The following is a 15716-nucleotide window of genomic DNA, read 5'->3' on the forward strand; positions in this document are numbered from 1 at the left end:
AAAGCATGAATTGTCCAGTCATTCAATGTTCAACTGCTGCTTCATTACAGCAAACATGTTTTCGAAGTACCGATGGCGTACTGCGCTAGTCAAGAAAGGACATCACACAGCATTGGATGTCCTTCAGGATGCGGCAATGAAATCGAAAAGCCTATATGTGGCTCGGACGGATACGTTTACAGACACGAGTGTGAGATGAAACTCCTCAATTGTGGGTAAGTAACCGTTAGCAAGATTTATCACACGGAATCGAGAGGATCAAATGCAAAAAATATCCATGTATATACTTTGATTATTATTTATTGCAAGCGATTTTTTACAAAACGAGGTCGTGTTTCCTGCGAATGTGAAACGAAATTTGTGCTCGAAATTCTATTTCAGGATATGCAAAAATTTTTTTTTATTTAAATAGCAAATTTTTTTTAAGAATTTTTTAGAAAATGGTCCCTGTCAAAAATTTAAAATGACGTCCGGAGGTTGAGTGAATCCTTAATTAACAATAAATTGGTGGACAACTAAAGAAGTTTTATTGAATTTTTTTTGCATATTTTGAAAATGTGATATGATATAGAAATTATGTTGGTAGGTTTGCTATGAAATATTAGAGTTTTTTTCATCTTTTTCTTTTATTTCTAAAAAATAATTAATGAGATTTCGAAGAACGTGCTTTTAATAAGTCACCCTGTATACTTATATGGCAACTCTAATGAACTGAAAATTTAAAAACACAACTAAATGGGGCGCCTCAACGTATCTGCATTCTTTTCTTAAAAAACTAGAACCAGTCCCACAGTGCTGCTGTGCCAGAGAATGAGTCATACTTCCTTAGCACCGCAGCACTGCATAATTTTATTACCCAGAAGTTTTAGCAAAGAACACTGATCAGTGTTAACTATTGAAGACTGAGATACAAAGAGCATGAAGACGCGATGGATTTCTTGACACAATTCATCCATTCTAACAACGTTACAATGAAACTTTTCAGCTCTCACCGAAGAGTATCGAAAGTGGACTTCGAGAAGTGCAAAGGAAAACTGACGAAATGCCTCAAAGTGAAATGCCCGAGTGATGTCGATCCCGTTTGTGGCACGGATGCACGAACATACACCAATCAGTGTCAGCTGAATTTGGCCACGTGTTTGAAAGGGGTTCAGTTTGCTCACGTCGGAAATTGTACAGCGCTAAAAGAACAAGTTCCATGCCCTACAAACTGTGATAATGAGACTGAAGAACCAGTATGCGGATCTGATGGCAACGTCTACAGGTAAATAAAAAAGCACAAAGTTCGGGTACCGAGGCACTTCAATTAAGATCGGCGATATTTTCTTGTACGTCGTGATAGATGTTTCGAGACTACTTCATTAAATCGAGATTAATTTTCATGTCCTGCTCTTGCGTTTTTCGGAGAATCGCAATCCGTAAAATAAATTAAAGCGTTCCAGTTGAATTTCATGTTTCTGACAAGTGTGCCACCTGCCTTTGCAACAAAATCAGGTCGGTAATTAATTTGGAGGTTTGAGAATGAGTAGCAACAGGGGAAGAGTTAATTAGAATCTGTATTCTGAAATTAATTTTGCGTAATTACACTGCATTATTTTCTTGTGTGAGTTGGAAATAATGACATAGTAATGTATGCCCACTGCAGTGATGAATGTAAACATTGTTGCTCAGTATTGTTGATTAATAGCTAACGAACCGTATACATTAATAAATCGGAGCTGAATAAGAATGTGGTTGACTATTATCATCGCTACATATAGCCAGACATGCGTTGAAGTAATTATTTTTAACAAACTTATACAAGCTATCCGAAATGTCGCCAACATTCTTAAGGACTATGAAGTCATATGAAGTTTTTTAAATAGTGTGTTAAGTATTCATTTTGTTCCACCTGTATTCAACTTTGTTTGAATCATTGTGATTTCTATATTCTAAACCTTATTGTATCTGCATTTAATTTATAGATCAATTTGCCATATGAGGAAAGATACTTGCGGTCAACTGGTCACTCAAGTACCCTTGCACCACTGCCGAACCACCGCCTTGTGCAACCAGAAATGCGACGATGACAAAATTTTTGTCTGCGGTTCCGATAACAAAATCTACAAGAACGAATGCGAAATGAAGCGAGATAACTGTGGGTAAGTTATTGCAAAACTAGTATGAAATGTGATGTATTCTGTGGAAAAATTTAATACAAGCTCTTATAGTACAGAAGGAAATAAATTAAACGTGACATTTTTGCAGCAAACATGTGTTTGTCGTACCAATGAAGCGATGCCTATCTGGTTTCTTGTTCAGAGGATGTCAGAAAATCTGTCCGACATATTATGACCCAGTCTGCGGCACTGACAACATGACATACAGCAACACTTGCTTCTTAGAATTGGAGAACTGCAGATCTAGATCACTTGTTGCCCTGAAACATATGGGAACGTGCGCAGAACCAATTAACGAGATACCTAAAAACTACTTGTACTGATCTACTTGTTCTTGTTGTGGTTGTTTGTAGAATTAATGAATTTTGTGAATTATTAGGAACGAACTTAGAAAGTATGTGAGAATGGCTAAGTCGTTCTTTATAATGCAAAAATGATATAGGTAGAAGCAATTAGTTGTGAACTTAGAAATTCTTGCCTGTGTAAAAATGTCCTCGTATAGTATAAATGACTAAATAATGGTAAATAACTAATGCGATTTATTTATTTATCTAGGATTATTAAAATTGTGCCAATTGCCAATTTAGCGTAGATTATAAAGTTTCATTATCTTTTTTATTCATGCGCAATAAGATATTTATTTATTACCGCCCCTAATGTAGCTGAGCTGTGTTTCGTATTTATTTTATAAGATATTTACATTTTACAAATGTAGAAATAATAAATTTTTATAAAAATTTTATTTTCGTTTTATTTAAACCAAAGGTGTACTTAGTATTCCTGATATACCTATAAAAACATCGAATCGTTGACTGATATTATGCAATTTTATGCTTTATCTCACAGATCTACAAGCAGAATGAAACGTTTGGAAATTTATGGTTATGGTTAAGAAACTGTAATTTAATGCGGATAAAATCCAGGCTGAGCATTTCTCTTCAAAAAATTGGAAAATATCGACTCAGTTTTATTATACTTTATAAGCATTCACAATTTCGTAATAAATAGATTGTGAACGGCTATGTATATCTAAGGAAGTAGCTCTTTTAATAAAATTTTCAACAATTAATTTCATAATTAAAAAGAAACGTTCCTTATTAGAAGTGTGATAACCCAAACTTCCCGCCTTAAAAATTGACCTTGAAACAGTTTGAGAGGCCCGCGAAAAATTTAAAAATTCAAAGTTTGGCCTTGGCTATGATCGTCTAACAAATGAGAACCTACGTTGTGTGTTTTTTTTTTTTTTGGTTTTGAAAAATGGCGGGAAGAAGTTCTTTCATACAAGTGCATACACTGTCGAGAGCGCAAGAAATAATAGACAAAAATTGTTTTGGAGGGGGGGAAACGGCACCACCCTCACAGGGGGAAAGACGCTGCGAAGAATTACCCCTCAGCGCAAAAACCCCCTTTGGTTTTATTCCCGGACGACATATTATTACATTTCAAACACCTTAAGATATGTGAAAGAAAAACACTCGCGAATTGACAGACATACACACACGAAAAACGAACAAACGGAAACTCTGTACATCTGTTTGGAATCAATGCAAATATTGGAATATCACAAGTTTAATAAAACAAAGCAAAAACCGAATCAAGTAACTGGATGCAAGTACACAAGTTATTACAGGCGTGTGGCGGCCGATCTCTTTTCCCTTTTTAAGTTACGGCAGTTAATAGGAGCACAACAAAAGTACCCCTGGAGCGTTGTAGCATAAGCGGAGTCTGAGCTACCGGTCTGGAACTGTTCTCCCCCCGCGACGATGATTCTATCTATCGCAAAGCCTACCCCACACGCATATCCCATGACGAACTTTGCCCTGCGGAACTAGGCCATTACGGTCGTCCAACCCGCAAAGATCTCGACTATTGGGCCAAATCGAGAAATTCACAACGTCGGCGGCCGCCCCCTGAATCTATCCAAACCTGTGGACTTGTACAGGTGGCGCGATAAATCTCGCCAGCTCGACTAGGAACCAAACCTCGCTTCTGCCACGTTTTCTGTGTCATTTAACCTCAATTCCATTTTAAAACATTCAATCTCTTATAACTCTGATGTTAACAACAACTGAACAAGTGTTAAAGTTTCAAAGAGCAATAAACAACATTTAAATTCGCCATACAATCTTGTGAAATCTTAAACAACAAATAATTCTTATGTGGGATTAAAGTTGGACATCAAATAATTTATATGATAGAAAACATTCATCAACAAAGTATTTACAAAACAAAACTTAGCAAGGATTTATGAGACGAAAGATCTGGTGTGAAATAAACTTGTACAAATAGAAATGTTATGTGAGGTTAGAACTGTAGGACATGAAATTTACGTTCAATTAAATTTATACAACAAATAAAATTACTGAGGTTAAAATTGTGAGATTAAAGAAATATTGTATGATGTGAAAATTTGCAGAGTTAACAAAATTTACATGAGATTAATTTTTGCCACACTTTATCAACGGTTCAAACAAAGAGTTTACATTATGCCAAATTATATCATGATCTAAATGATTGGTTACTTCAAAAATAATTTACTTTGAGAAGTTAAAATACTACGAACTGGTTACCCCAACAAAACACATAATAAACAAATACAAAAATATCCAATCATCGCTCCGAGGGAAAAAGCGTCTCGGTGATGTAAATATCCAAAATCGTTGCGAGGAAAAAGCGTCTCGGTAATGTAAATTTTCTGTAGCGTTGGGGGCATGCCTTAATTAATTAATCAATCTGGCGTTGCGAAACATGCCCCGATGAATTAATCGTGATAACGATGATAACCACCTAAGGGGAGAAAATATCATAACCCCCCGCCAGTCCGCAGTATAATGAACTTGTTTAACTGCCGTAAATGAACTATTAGCAATCTTGTGTGAAGAATTTAGAAGTGTTATAATGTAACACTTACGTATATGCATCCAGAGACCTATTCGTAATTAAACATAAGGTGTTTTTCCTGACTAAGTGAATTTCATGAAATCTTCTAGCAAATGGTTAATTTAAATAATCCTGATTGTTAAATTGTGTTTGCTCTAGCTGAGTATTAAGAAAAAGTAGCTTGATTTGTGAATTTTCAAACAAAGAACAGATTCACAACACGTGTTCGCGTCCGACCGGAAGTCTGCAATTTTCGATTAAAAGGGCGCAAGAATTTACCGCGCGGGTTGGGGACAACTGTATCATTATGAAAAATACGTTTGATCGTCGTTAAACAAAGGCTTCCTCCCGTTTTATTAACTACCAAACCCACTAATTTAAACCTAGTTCTTACCACGTGGTCACACACACACAGCCACATTCATAATGCCCTACCATGCCGTTTTTCTACCAACCCTCTAACTGAAATTACCCTAGCGCTACGTGCTGCCATCTAACCCAAAGATCATGCAACTAACTCCTAAGCGCTACGTGCATTAGACCATCCATGCATATTTGGTTGCCTATGTTTAAGGATTTCCTTTTTGTGATTGAACTCTTTTTTTTTTTCAAATTAAAATTATTCAAATGTGATTTCGCGCCGTTGTCAATTAATTTCAGCGCGAAAAGTTTGATTTAAATTCGGTCACCACAGAAGCAATAAGGATAAGCTGAAAAAAGACAAAGCAAAGCTTAACCTGTCCTTCTTAGTTGAACTTCATTTGTAAACCATGTACAGTTTGGGACACGGAATTTCAAACGACCTGTCAATCATAATGCCAATAAGGTATAAGACTACAATGTTTTTAAATGTCAGAAAGTTGGTTGTCGTTTGAAATTCCGTGTCCCTGACTGTACTATGTACTCCAACAAACATTTCTGGAGATCCCTCTCGACGAAGTGACAACACAAGAAACCAAGCACTGACAACACCTGGGTAGTAGTTTTTCAATTGTAATGTAAACAATAACTTTTCTCTACCAGAGTATTTTATTAATTTTGTATTATTGTTACTGACACTCCGAAAGATATTTGTAAAATGTACAGAATGTTTAACAAGTGTGGACTAATGGAGTACCTAATCACCCTAATTATATTCAGTATTAGATAATGCACAAAGTGAAATTTATGTTTGAAATAATTATGTTGGTATTGCAGTTATTTGACGGAATAAATCACAAGCCAATAACGCGTTAGTGTTGCCAACAGATTTTTTTAACATTAAATTTCAAAAGTTGCTTGACAACTCCTTTTTTTTTAAGAAATGGGATTGTAAGAAATATTGCCTAAAATTTTGAAAATAACACTTTTTCAAGATTCAAGATCCAAGATTAATTTAACAACACGCATTTACTCATTAGCATAGTAGTGGATTTCGTTTTATCCATCCACTAAACCGTTCAACAAGAAATGTGTATTACTGGTTGCATGCCTAATTTCTAAAAACACTTTGTAAGTAAAAAAGGTTTCTATGAATCAACAAGCAGCTTACAGTTTCCTATATATCTCTTATGTCACTCTTTCTCCACATTTGACACTTAAAGGACTTATTTTAAAACCTAACCTTAATTTTTGTGAATTAAGTTCTATGCAAATTTTGATTAACAATAAAAATGCTTCCTAAACAATTTTTGGCAACATTCAGGAAGTTGTTAACATGTCAGACCAAAGTCATGCAAATAAATGAAACCCGCTCCTTTTTTATGGGTGCACAAAGATTTAGAGATGTAATTGATAGAAAGGAAATGCTTCGGTCGGTCCCAAAAATGGATGAAGGTAGTGTCGGTGAAAAAGTCCTTGATGTTGATACATTAATACATCAGTAAATTGCACTTGATTTTTGTTACACAGTGTTTTAATATACATTTTATAGGAAGGGAGACATATTTCCTGATGCTGACACCCCAAATAGGTTGTTTAATGGCATCCCATTTAAGAATTTACCAATAGTGAATGTAAGGGTGTCACCAAATAATACTATAGTTAGTATGTCAGATGATAAAGGTTTTTGTTAGTATATATTTTACTTAACACTCTTTAATATTTCATGATTATAGGCGTAGTAAAATTACTTAGGTCTTGTGGTGTTGAAGGCTTTAAAAACACAAGAAAAGGAACAAATATAGCCGCACAAGCTACAGCGATTACTTTAGGAACTGTAAGAAACATCGTTATGAAATTATATGGTCATTCAGTATTTTATTTTTAGAAAGTGCTAGAACGAGGAATAAAGACAGTTAGGGTACGCGTTAGAGGCTTAGGTCCTGGAAGAATGGTACGTGAACTCCAATAAACAATCAGCCTTTAACTATCAGATCTTTTTCAGTCCGCAGTTAAAGGTTTACAAATGGCAGGTCTAGAAATTGTCTCAATCACTGATAGTACACCAGTCTCATGGAACCCACCAAGGCCAAGAAAAGCAAAGAAGTTGTAGTTTCTACGGGACGAAACTTCCCATTGGTTGATCGAAATTAAAATGGAAGCCCCCTCGTTTAAATACTTGCATGGCGGACGCAGTAAAAAAGGAAAAATCAATTATATTTTAATCTTTTTATTAAAAATAATTGCTAATAAAGACGCCATCTAGCGGTGGCTTCGTGTATCTTTATTTTTACACCTGTTGGATCTCTAGAAGTGAGACGCAGGATACGGGGATGCTGATGAATGATAAAGATAACACGAATGTTCGTGTTTTGTGAGCAGTGACAGTATTATGGCGTTTTTGACAGATATTTCGGGTGTATGTTTTTACAGAATATTAAGTGCATAATTCAATGAAAAGAAAAGGAAAGCAGATCTAGGAAATGTTTGGAATTGTAAGTGGATAGTTTTTGTTATTATTCTTTGCACGAATGTTAAATTCCTCTACATTCCGGTCGAAGGATTCGCTGCAATTTTATGGTTATTTTTGGCGAATCTTTGTTAACATTGCCTCGATTTAAAAGTTTATTAGTTCGATTTGACCTGTTTTGTGCGATATTTATAGCGACTGTTAAAATCTGGTGTTTTAAGGCTTCTAATTTCGTTGCATAAATATCACCATGTATACTTGAATATTTCAAGTACATTTATGTTTTTTTTTGACTCAGTAATAATAACCAAAGATGTATTGAAATACACGAGGAATAAATAATTCAATAACACCACCATAAATGGGAGCACTTGCCTTAAATACTTTAATTAATAAATGGTCAGTGGCGGCACGGTTGGTGTTAGTAAAGGCGCACGGACTTGCAAAGGTTTGTCGCCGGAAATCGAGTTGTTACGTGAGGTATATGATGTAATTTACCAATTTGGAGAGTTGATGAAGATGTGTAACGATGGGTTGTAGGTCCTCATACTTAATGTATAGAGTAGCGCCATTAACCTGCCGATCGGAAATGAATTAATAAATATTTCCTTGCAGGTGTGAGTGAGTGTTTTGTCGAATGTAGAAAAAATGCCATTTCCTGTTTGGATCGGTGTGATGCTATGCGAGTATCTTCGACATGACGAGAATCCGAAATTTTGTGGATGATTGTACATGGTGCTGATTCCCTTTTTAATTTGATTTTATGTGCAAAAGTAAAAACGTATTAGACGTTCACTGCTAGTACGATAAGTTTTTTTTAATTTATAACGTTTAGCGATAAAAGATATCGACAAATTATAACCTCGGAATTTGACAACTTTAAACTATTAAAAACAAAAACTGATTTGAATGTTACATAAATGACTTATTTAAATTTATTTTTACTTTGCTAAAAATTCGCAAAGTAGTGCGTGATCTGCATTTTTTAACAGCCGTGTGTTTGTTTTCCGTCATTTTAAGGCTGTTGCTACGGTGAAGTCGGCGAGTGCCGATTAGTCCTTCATTAAAATTTATAGTGAAATGACGGTAGAGCTTATGGATAAAAATAATAGTTTTAATCAGGTAACATAAGACCTGTCTTCAAATTCCTGATAAGCAAACTTTATAAAAACATACAGAGCATTTCAGTAAAAAGAACCCACACTAAATAAATCAGCTGTTGTTTACTTTGAGAAAAATCCAAAAACAGGTGAATTTTTATTTTTAGGGAGACACATTTTGGTTTCAGACTTGACCTTTGATGTTTTATACGACTGCATAAATTAATTATTTTGAAGTTTGTTTGTCTTTTTTGAAAAAAAAAGATATTTTGACGTTTAAAATAATAATAAAAAAATCCGGTAGCATCATTAGTTTTCGATACGTTTCAAAATGGCCAGAAACTAAACATTTCGGGATTAGTTCGATAAAATTATGAATATTGATATCGGTTGGTATTATTGCTTGTCGTTCTGTCCCTAACAACTGGGGTAACTGCACATGTTTCTGTAATAAAGCAAAATTCATTACTTGAATATTTGAATATTCATTCTTCTTCTGATCTGCATTTGAGAATTTAGTTGTGAGCTTTTTAGATAATCCATTTCCATTGAAGTCGCCAGATCTCATTCCACTTGTTTTTTTTTGTGCCCTGACTCAGTGGTTGACATAATAATTGCATAGTGAATACAGGCTTTACCATTCTATAGAAATCAATGGACCTCATTGTGAACACTTGCAAAATTAAAGCTAATTTAATGAATGTATCTATGTATTTCATTGTATTAAACTTAAAATGTGTTTTGACTACTTAATTAACAGCTAAAATAAGTTACCTTCTATGGTTAGGTATCGTTAAAAGTTTGCTTTATGTTATACCGAGAGAGTAATAAAAACACGATCAAAAACGGCAAAGTCAAATTGACAAAACGAAAATTCTATCAAATACAAATCTTCAAAAATCCATGGCTGTCTCTGATTGTGTTTTATATTGCTCTCTCGGTATTATACCTATAGTATACTATATAACCGAGAAAAAAAGTCGCCTAACGCGCTTTGAAATTTATTCTTAAAAAAATTATGTTGGCAACATCATCGGCTTAAGTGGGATTTATAAACTTGCTGTTGACGTTGAAGTTCCCTCTGGGGTTGCTTTTAGAGCTGAAAATTGTCATTTATAAACTCTGTTGCAAAGTTGCCGTTGATAGTAACGTTGATGTTCAAGGTTTGCTGTAGACGTAAAGTGGAGGATTTTAGTTAATTACTATAAAAAGTTACCATTTTAGACATGTTTTAAGTTTCTTGTTTTCGAAATAAGTCTACACGTATTAAGAAAAAAAGGCAAAATATAAGCCCCCTCCCACCCGCCCTATCTCAATTGTGATGATTTTTTTTAATCGTCGAGAGCCAAAGAAGCGCGAAATCCTTATCATTTCTCTACAAGAAATTACCATGTAAGACATGTTTTTGAGTATCGTGTAAGTCAAAGATTAAGTTCCACCCATAAGTTTCTAAGAATAAAAAAAATCATGACAATTGAGATGGGGTAGGTGGAGTGGGCGGGGTTTATATTTTGCCTTTTTTTTCTTAATATACATAGTATTCAACACGATACTCAAAAACATGTTTTTAATCTTTTGTAAAGAAATAAGTATTTTGCAGTTAAGCTTCGCCCCCTTAGTTCACGGTGAATAAAAAAAATTATTCCTTTCACAACATGAAACTGAAAACATGTTTAAAATGTAAAATTTGTATAAGGAAATATCGATTTTGCAATTAGACTGCGCCCCAAAATTGCAAAATCCATATTTCCTTGCAAAAACGTACCATTTTACCTTGTTCTAAGTTTCTTGTTGTGAAAAGATGGCTATGTATATTAAGGAAAAAGGGCAAAATATAGCCCCGCCCACTCGTCCTGTCTCAATTCTGATGATGTTTTTTTATTGGTCGTAAGCGGAGGGGTGGAGCTTAATTGTAAAATCCTTATTTTTGTACGAGAAATTACCATGTGAAATATGTCTTAAGGAATCGTGTTATACAAAAAAACTAAATGTATTAATTAAAAAAGAAAACCAAAAGAGAAGCCCCACCCATCCGTCTCGATGTCAATCGTGATGAATTTTTCATTCGTTGTCAGACCGATGGGCGGAGTGTAATAACAAAATCGATATTTCCCTATACAAATTTACCATTTTAAACATGTTTTAAGTTTCTTGTTGTGATGATTTTTTTTATTCGTCGTGAGCCACGAGGGCAGAGCTTAATTGCAAAATCCTTATTTCTCTACAAGAAATAAAAAACATGTTTTTGTGTATGGTGTTGTTTAAAGAATACAATGTATATATATTAAGATAAAAATGAGCCAAAAATTAAGCCCCACCCTTATCCATCCCGAGCTCAGTTGTGATGAGTTTTTCATTCGTTATCAGACCGAGGGGCGGGGCTTAATTGCAAAATCGATTCTTTCCTCCAAAAATTTGCTTTGAGTTTTCTCTTGCACATTCTTGCATATAATTTTTCAAAGAAGCGGGTTTTACTGTAGTTGTGCAGTAAACTTCAGGGGCAAGGGAAGTTCTGTCAAAATAACTTTCGACCAATGTTGTTACATGTAGAAATATAAATACAAATGTTACATTTATAAATGGACAGCAGATCTTAGCCATAAAAGTTATTTTTTTAGACATAGAAGATAGTTTCTTCGGCCAAATAGATCGTCAAGAGCAACAAACAAAACAAAAATAATTCCATCTTCTAAATCTTTTCAATTTAACAACCGTATGTTTCGTGTGGGATTTATAGTAGGCAGCGGATAAGCTTTTTGTTTTAATAAAAAAAAGTTCTCTAGTAGACCATGAAATTTATTTTTAAGATAATGATTGTATATTTTCGGAATCTAGAAAACTCGACATCCTCTTTGAGAACTTCTATAGTGTATCCCCATTTCAGTACTGAAAAAAAAAATGTAAATTTGCTGGCGAAATTTTCGTGTGTAATATAATAAATCGTTCCTGTAATATTCACGCAGCACACGCCAATATGCGTTCCGCACAGTGAATTTTGGTAAGCAATTATTCACATGATATGCTGTGTGAAAACGACGTTAGATAAGTGGTTAACTCTTGTGGCAGATATAACCTAGCATCAGTGGTGTGGTTGTAACATGATTAACTGTTCCCAACATGAATTATACTATTAAATATTTAATGGTGGTTTAAGCTTGATCTTGAGAATTTGTTCACGTGATCAATTAACTGCATGATTAAGTTAACAACAGTTTTATAAACCGGATCCAGGTTTTTTATTCTTAACGTATACGAACACATACACTAATCTAATAGTTGAACGGAATGCAATATGATTCGTAAATACCAGATTTCTTGAAGACTAGGTATTAAAATTTTAAAATTTGAAACATTCACTATTACTCCTTTCGTTTGTTATTCCTTTGTCCCTTAGTGTTATTTTTACGAATGTCTAATTTCATGTTTTCGTGGGGTCTCGCAGCTGGCGAAACACAAAGTTTCCCATTTCCTTGTGTTGGTGGTCTGTGCGTGGTTGCTGGGCTTTCTGTGGGAAATTTTTCGAATGAGTAATCTTTACTGCCGCACGGATTATTCTGAGAGTTTAATTGTTCATTATGGCCACCATGAAGACGTAAAATATATTGGGCGATTTTTTGTATTCCTGTAAAATCATTCAAAAACTCTTGAGTGAATTTCACTTATATGTAATTTTTACTTTCGTTAGATGGTGGTTATACGCTCACTAAAATTTGTTCCTCATTCCATTCGAAGATTGGTGACGTCATTCCAAACAATTTTCTCCTTCATTCAATCGTTAATTCCAGTGTTGACCATCTGTGAAACAAAAAAACTGCATTAATAAGAATTCTGTGTAATATTATTTTCTGTTCATGTTGTATGTATGTAGTGTTATTTTTAGACATTGTCTGGCATCTGTATGTATATACTGTGCAAAGTACAGTTTTTTCAGTCGCTGCACGCAATAATTTTTTTTTATGTCAGGACCAATTAATAAATGGCACACCTTTGCGTGTTATGAAATTTAATTATTATCCACTTTTATGGCACCGCAAAATAAAACCAATTCATTGTGCATTTCGCTGCATGTAATAATTTATATGAACACAACCTTTGGTACTGAAGACTACCGGATTAATAAATTGTGGAATTTGCTTCGGAATTTGCATTAATTTCAGTGTTCTACAGGGTGATTTTGAAGTCTTGTATGTTTATAATGAAATTGCAGACAAGAAAGGATTGTAAAGAATGCAATATTGGGTGACGAATTTTTAAAGAATGCATTTTTCAAAACATATTTACTTCCGTCACACAAATAATGGCAGTAATCTCTACATCAGTGCAGAAGCAGTTTACGAAGAGGCGAAAGGCATCTAAACAAAGGGGAAGCAAATGAAGTAAAAACACATTGACAGAAATGTTGATAATCTTGTGTATGCATTTAAATTCCGGATAGAAGTAGATATTTGTAATACTGCCAGTTCAAATTTTAAATAAATCTGCAATTTATAATTTGGTCACTAATATTTCAGTTTTATTTACGTATGCAAATATAAAATGAAGAGGGTAACAGGTGTAGGGTGTAGAAACTTATGTACTTCTTAAACAATTTATGCTTCCAAGTTTCTTAATTAAGAAGCTTAAAGTGAAATTAGTGAAATTTGCTGTGATTATAGTGTCAGTATTTTTTTTTCAAAGTAGGAAGCTATTTTTTAAATTATTTATATGAATTAAAATTTATTAATGGTAATAAATCTAAGCTAATGTTTGGACAGCATTCAATTTTTTATGCTCAGTATTAATTAATATTATTACATCTGTTTTGTAAAATTCATTCTCTTGTTTGATGACTGTCAAAAACGTAGCATTTTCAAAATTTTCACTTGAACAAAAGGCAATTTATCTCCGTTTTATTTTTAGCTTGTAAGTATAATACTATTTCTACGTACGGAGCGAACAATCAGCGAGAACCGCAATCAAACGCAATAAATTATGGCTTTATCAATTTTATTTTCGATGCGAACAACCAAAGAATACATAAACTTTTGCAAAAGTTGTTAAAACCGATATTAAAGTACTGTTAAGGTAATTAAAAGTTTATATCCACGTGCAATAATAGATGAGCGTGTTTATGGTAGTGTTTTTGTGTCAGCAAACGATTTTTGCTGAAATAACCACTCCGTATATAACTGTTCATTGCCTATTACCAACTTTCAAACAAACAGTGTTGTTCGCAACGAATTGTAATTTCAAGTAAGCTTCAAGTGCAAATTGATGTGAAAACAGACCGGTTGATGCCAAAACATAAAATGTGTTTCAGTTTGCAAATTAAGCACTAAGTACATTACTGTGTCTTATCGACAGATTTTAAAAGAGGGATGGCACAGTTTCGTTATTATTTGATTGGAACTGCTGTTCCGAGTAATTTATTAAGATATAATTATTTAATAAAACATAAATCAAGCCTAAAGCCAAAGGTTGCATTTTTCACGACACATTCTCTATAAATTTCCTAGAATTGGGTGCCTACACGCGATAATAATAATAGCATGCATACAAATGCTCCGTATTAGCGTACATTAACAACCGTTTAAAACAATACAGACGAATTATGATTTAATCGGTTTCAGTTAAATGATTCATGTCGTGATCAGATGATTTGGCACTGTAGTTTTAAGAAATCGAAGTACAAGAAAATCTGCTTATTCTAAATATTGACAGCACTTTTAATTAAGTACTAGCAAAGCACATGGAACATGTTAACATGTGAGAGTTTTGTATACTAAATTTTGAGCCAAATACATTAATTTTTACATCATATTCTATAACTTTTGTTCCCAAAGACTTGATACTTGTTTGTTTTTGTTCATATCTCTAAATTTCTAAATTTGTATTTATTATTGCAAAGACCCGAATTTCCGGTCTTTTGGAATTTTAAAAAGTCTAAAAAGCTGTAAAGAAATTATATTATATCAACTTATTGTCGTGGAATTATTTTTTATTATATATTCATAGTCACAGTAGTAATCAGACCTTTTACCATCAACATGGCTCTACTAAAAGGTGAGCTGTTACAAATCAATTACGTAAATTCTACGAGAACTTTATGCTAAATTCAAGTGGATATTGTACACACCAACGTATCTAAAGCCTTTGAAAGCGTTGATCACGGGTTTTTAACTCAATTCGTAAAATGGAGGTTTTTGTCTACCAGTAGATTTCTTCAAGTTAGTTAAATCTGATCCTGTCTGTAGAATACACATCAGTTTGGATAGTACTTATATAAGGATATAAACCATTATGTTTTAGGCAGGTGTAGGGAGTCCCTCAAAGGACAGTATTAAGCCCGCTTTTCTTTGTTGCTTACCTAAACGGTTTAATAAAAAGGTTCACCTGTCGTATGCCGATGACTTGAAAATTTATCGACCTGTTATTGCATTGAATAATAGAGAAATGTTGACATTCTTCAATGCAATATGCAACATGCAATTAGTGGTGATAAATGTTGGATAGTTGTAGTAGGAAAACAGACTACATACGATTCAATTATTCAGTAGACAGAACTGACGGAACTAACGTACAATGTACTAAAACTTAAGGGTCTATGTGTTATTTTTTAATATGAATGTACGATCCTTAACTACATTTCATCAGCTATAAAAGTTTTGGATTGACAATATAGGAATCAAAAACGCTATCAATTTTTTACAGATCTAGTGTAAAGGCGAAGCTTGAATACGCTAGTTTGGTTTGATTTTAAATTTATAA

General features: G+C 33.8%; 3 protein-coding genes across 3 annotated transcripts in view; all 3 read left to right on the forward strand.

Annotated features, from left to right (window-relative positions):
- The window catches only part of LOC135134270 (serine protease inhibitor dipetalogastin-like), a 35762-nt gene extending 32863 nt beyond the window's left edge, over positions 1-2899 (forward strand). Inside the window, exons 5-8 of the mRNA XM_064062893.1 lie at positions 51-215; positions 986-1264; positions 1965-2141; positions 2248-2899. Coding sequence (XP_063918963.1) covers positions 51-215; positions 986-1264; positions 1965-2141; positions 2248-2482 — 856 coding nt within the window. The 3' untranslated portion in view covers positions 2483-2899. The remainder of the gene's footprint in view (positions 1-50; positions 216-985; positions 1265-1964; positions 2142-2247) is intronic.
- A 3720-nt stretch (positions 2900-6619) lies between these two features.
- On the forward strand, positions 6620-7670 carry LOC135134209 (small ribosomal subunit protein uS11-like). Its single transcript, XM_064062835.1, has 5 exons — positions 6620-6900; positions 6952-7082; positions 7136-7236; positions 7288-7353; positions 7405-7670. Exons 1-5 carry the CDS (start codon positions 6692-6694, stop codon positions 7510-7512), a joined length of 615 nt encoding a protein of 204 aa, XP_063918905.1. The 5' UTR covers positions 6620-6691; the 3' UTR covers positions 7513-7670.
- Positions 7671-7767: 97 nt separating this feature from the next.
- Positions 7768-15716, forward strand: part of LOC135134734 (focal adhesion kinase 1) — a 68496-nt gene continuing 60547 nt past the window's right edge. The window contains exon 1 of the mRNA XM_064063529.1: positions 7768-7894. The gene's annotated coding sequence lies outside the window, so the exon portion shown is untranslated. The remainder of the gene's footprint in view (positions 7895-15716) is intronic.

This window comes from Zophobas morio, unplaced genomic scaffold (assembly GCF_036711695.1).
Source record: "Zophobas morio isolate AGI-343-1 ecotype UQ-CSIRO unplaced genomic scaffold, CSIRO_AGI_Zmor_V1 ptg000023l, whole genome shotgun sequence".
Lineage (NCBI taxonomy): Eukaryota > Metazoa > Arthropoda > Insecta > Coleoptera > Tenebrionidae > Zophobas > Zophobas morio.

What these genes read in the sequence shown, in the direction of transcription:
- LOC135134209 (XM_064062835.1), top strand. Translation starts at nt 6,692, where the DNA reads ATGCTTCCTAAACAATTTTTGGCAACATTCAGGAAGTTGTTAACATGT. An exon ending in GTTGATACATTAATACATCA is followed by an intron (nt 6,901 to 6,951) that starts GTAAATTGCACT and finishes TACATTTTATAG; the next exon opens with GAAGGGAGACATATTTCCTG. An exon ending in GCTTAGGTCCTGGAAGAATG is followed by an intron (nt 7,354 to 7,404) that starts GTACGTGAACTC and finishes GATCTTTTTCAG; the next exon opens with TCCGCAGTTAAAGGTTTACA.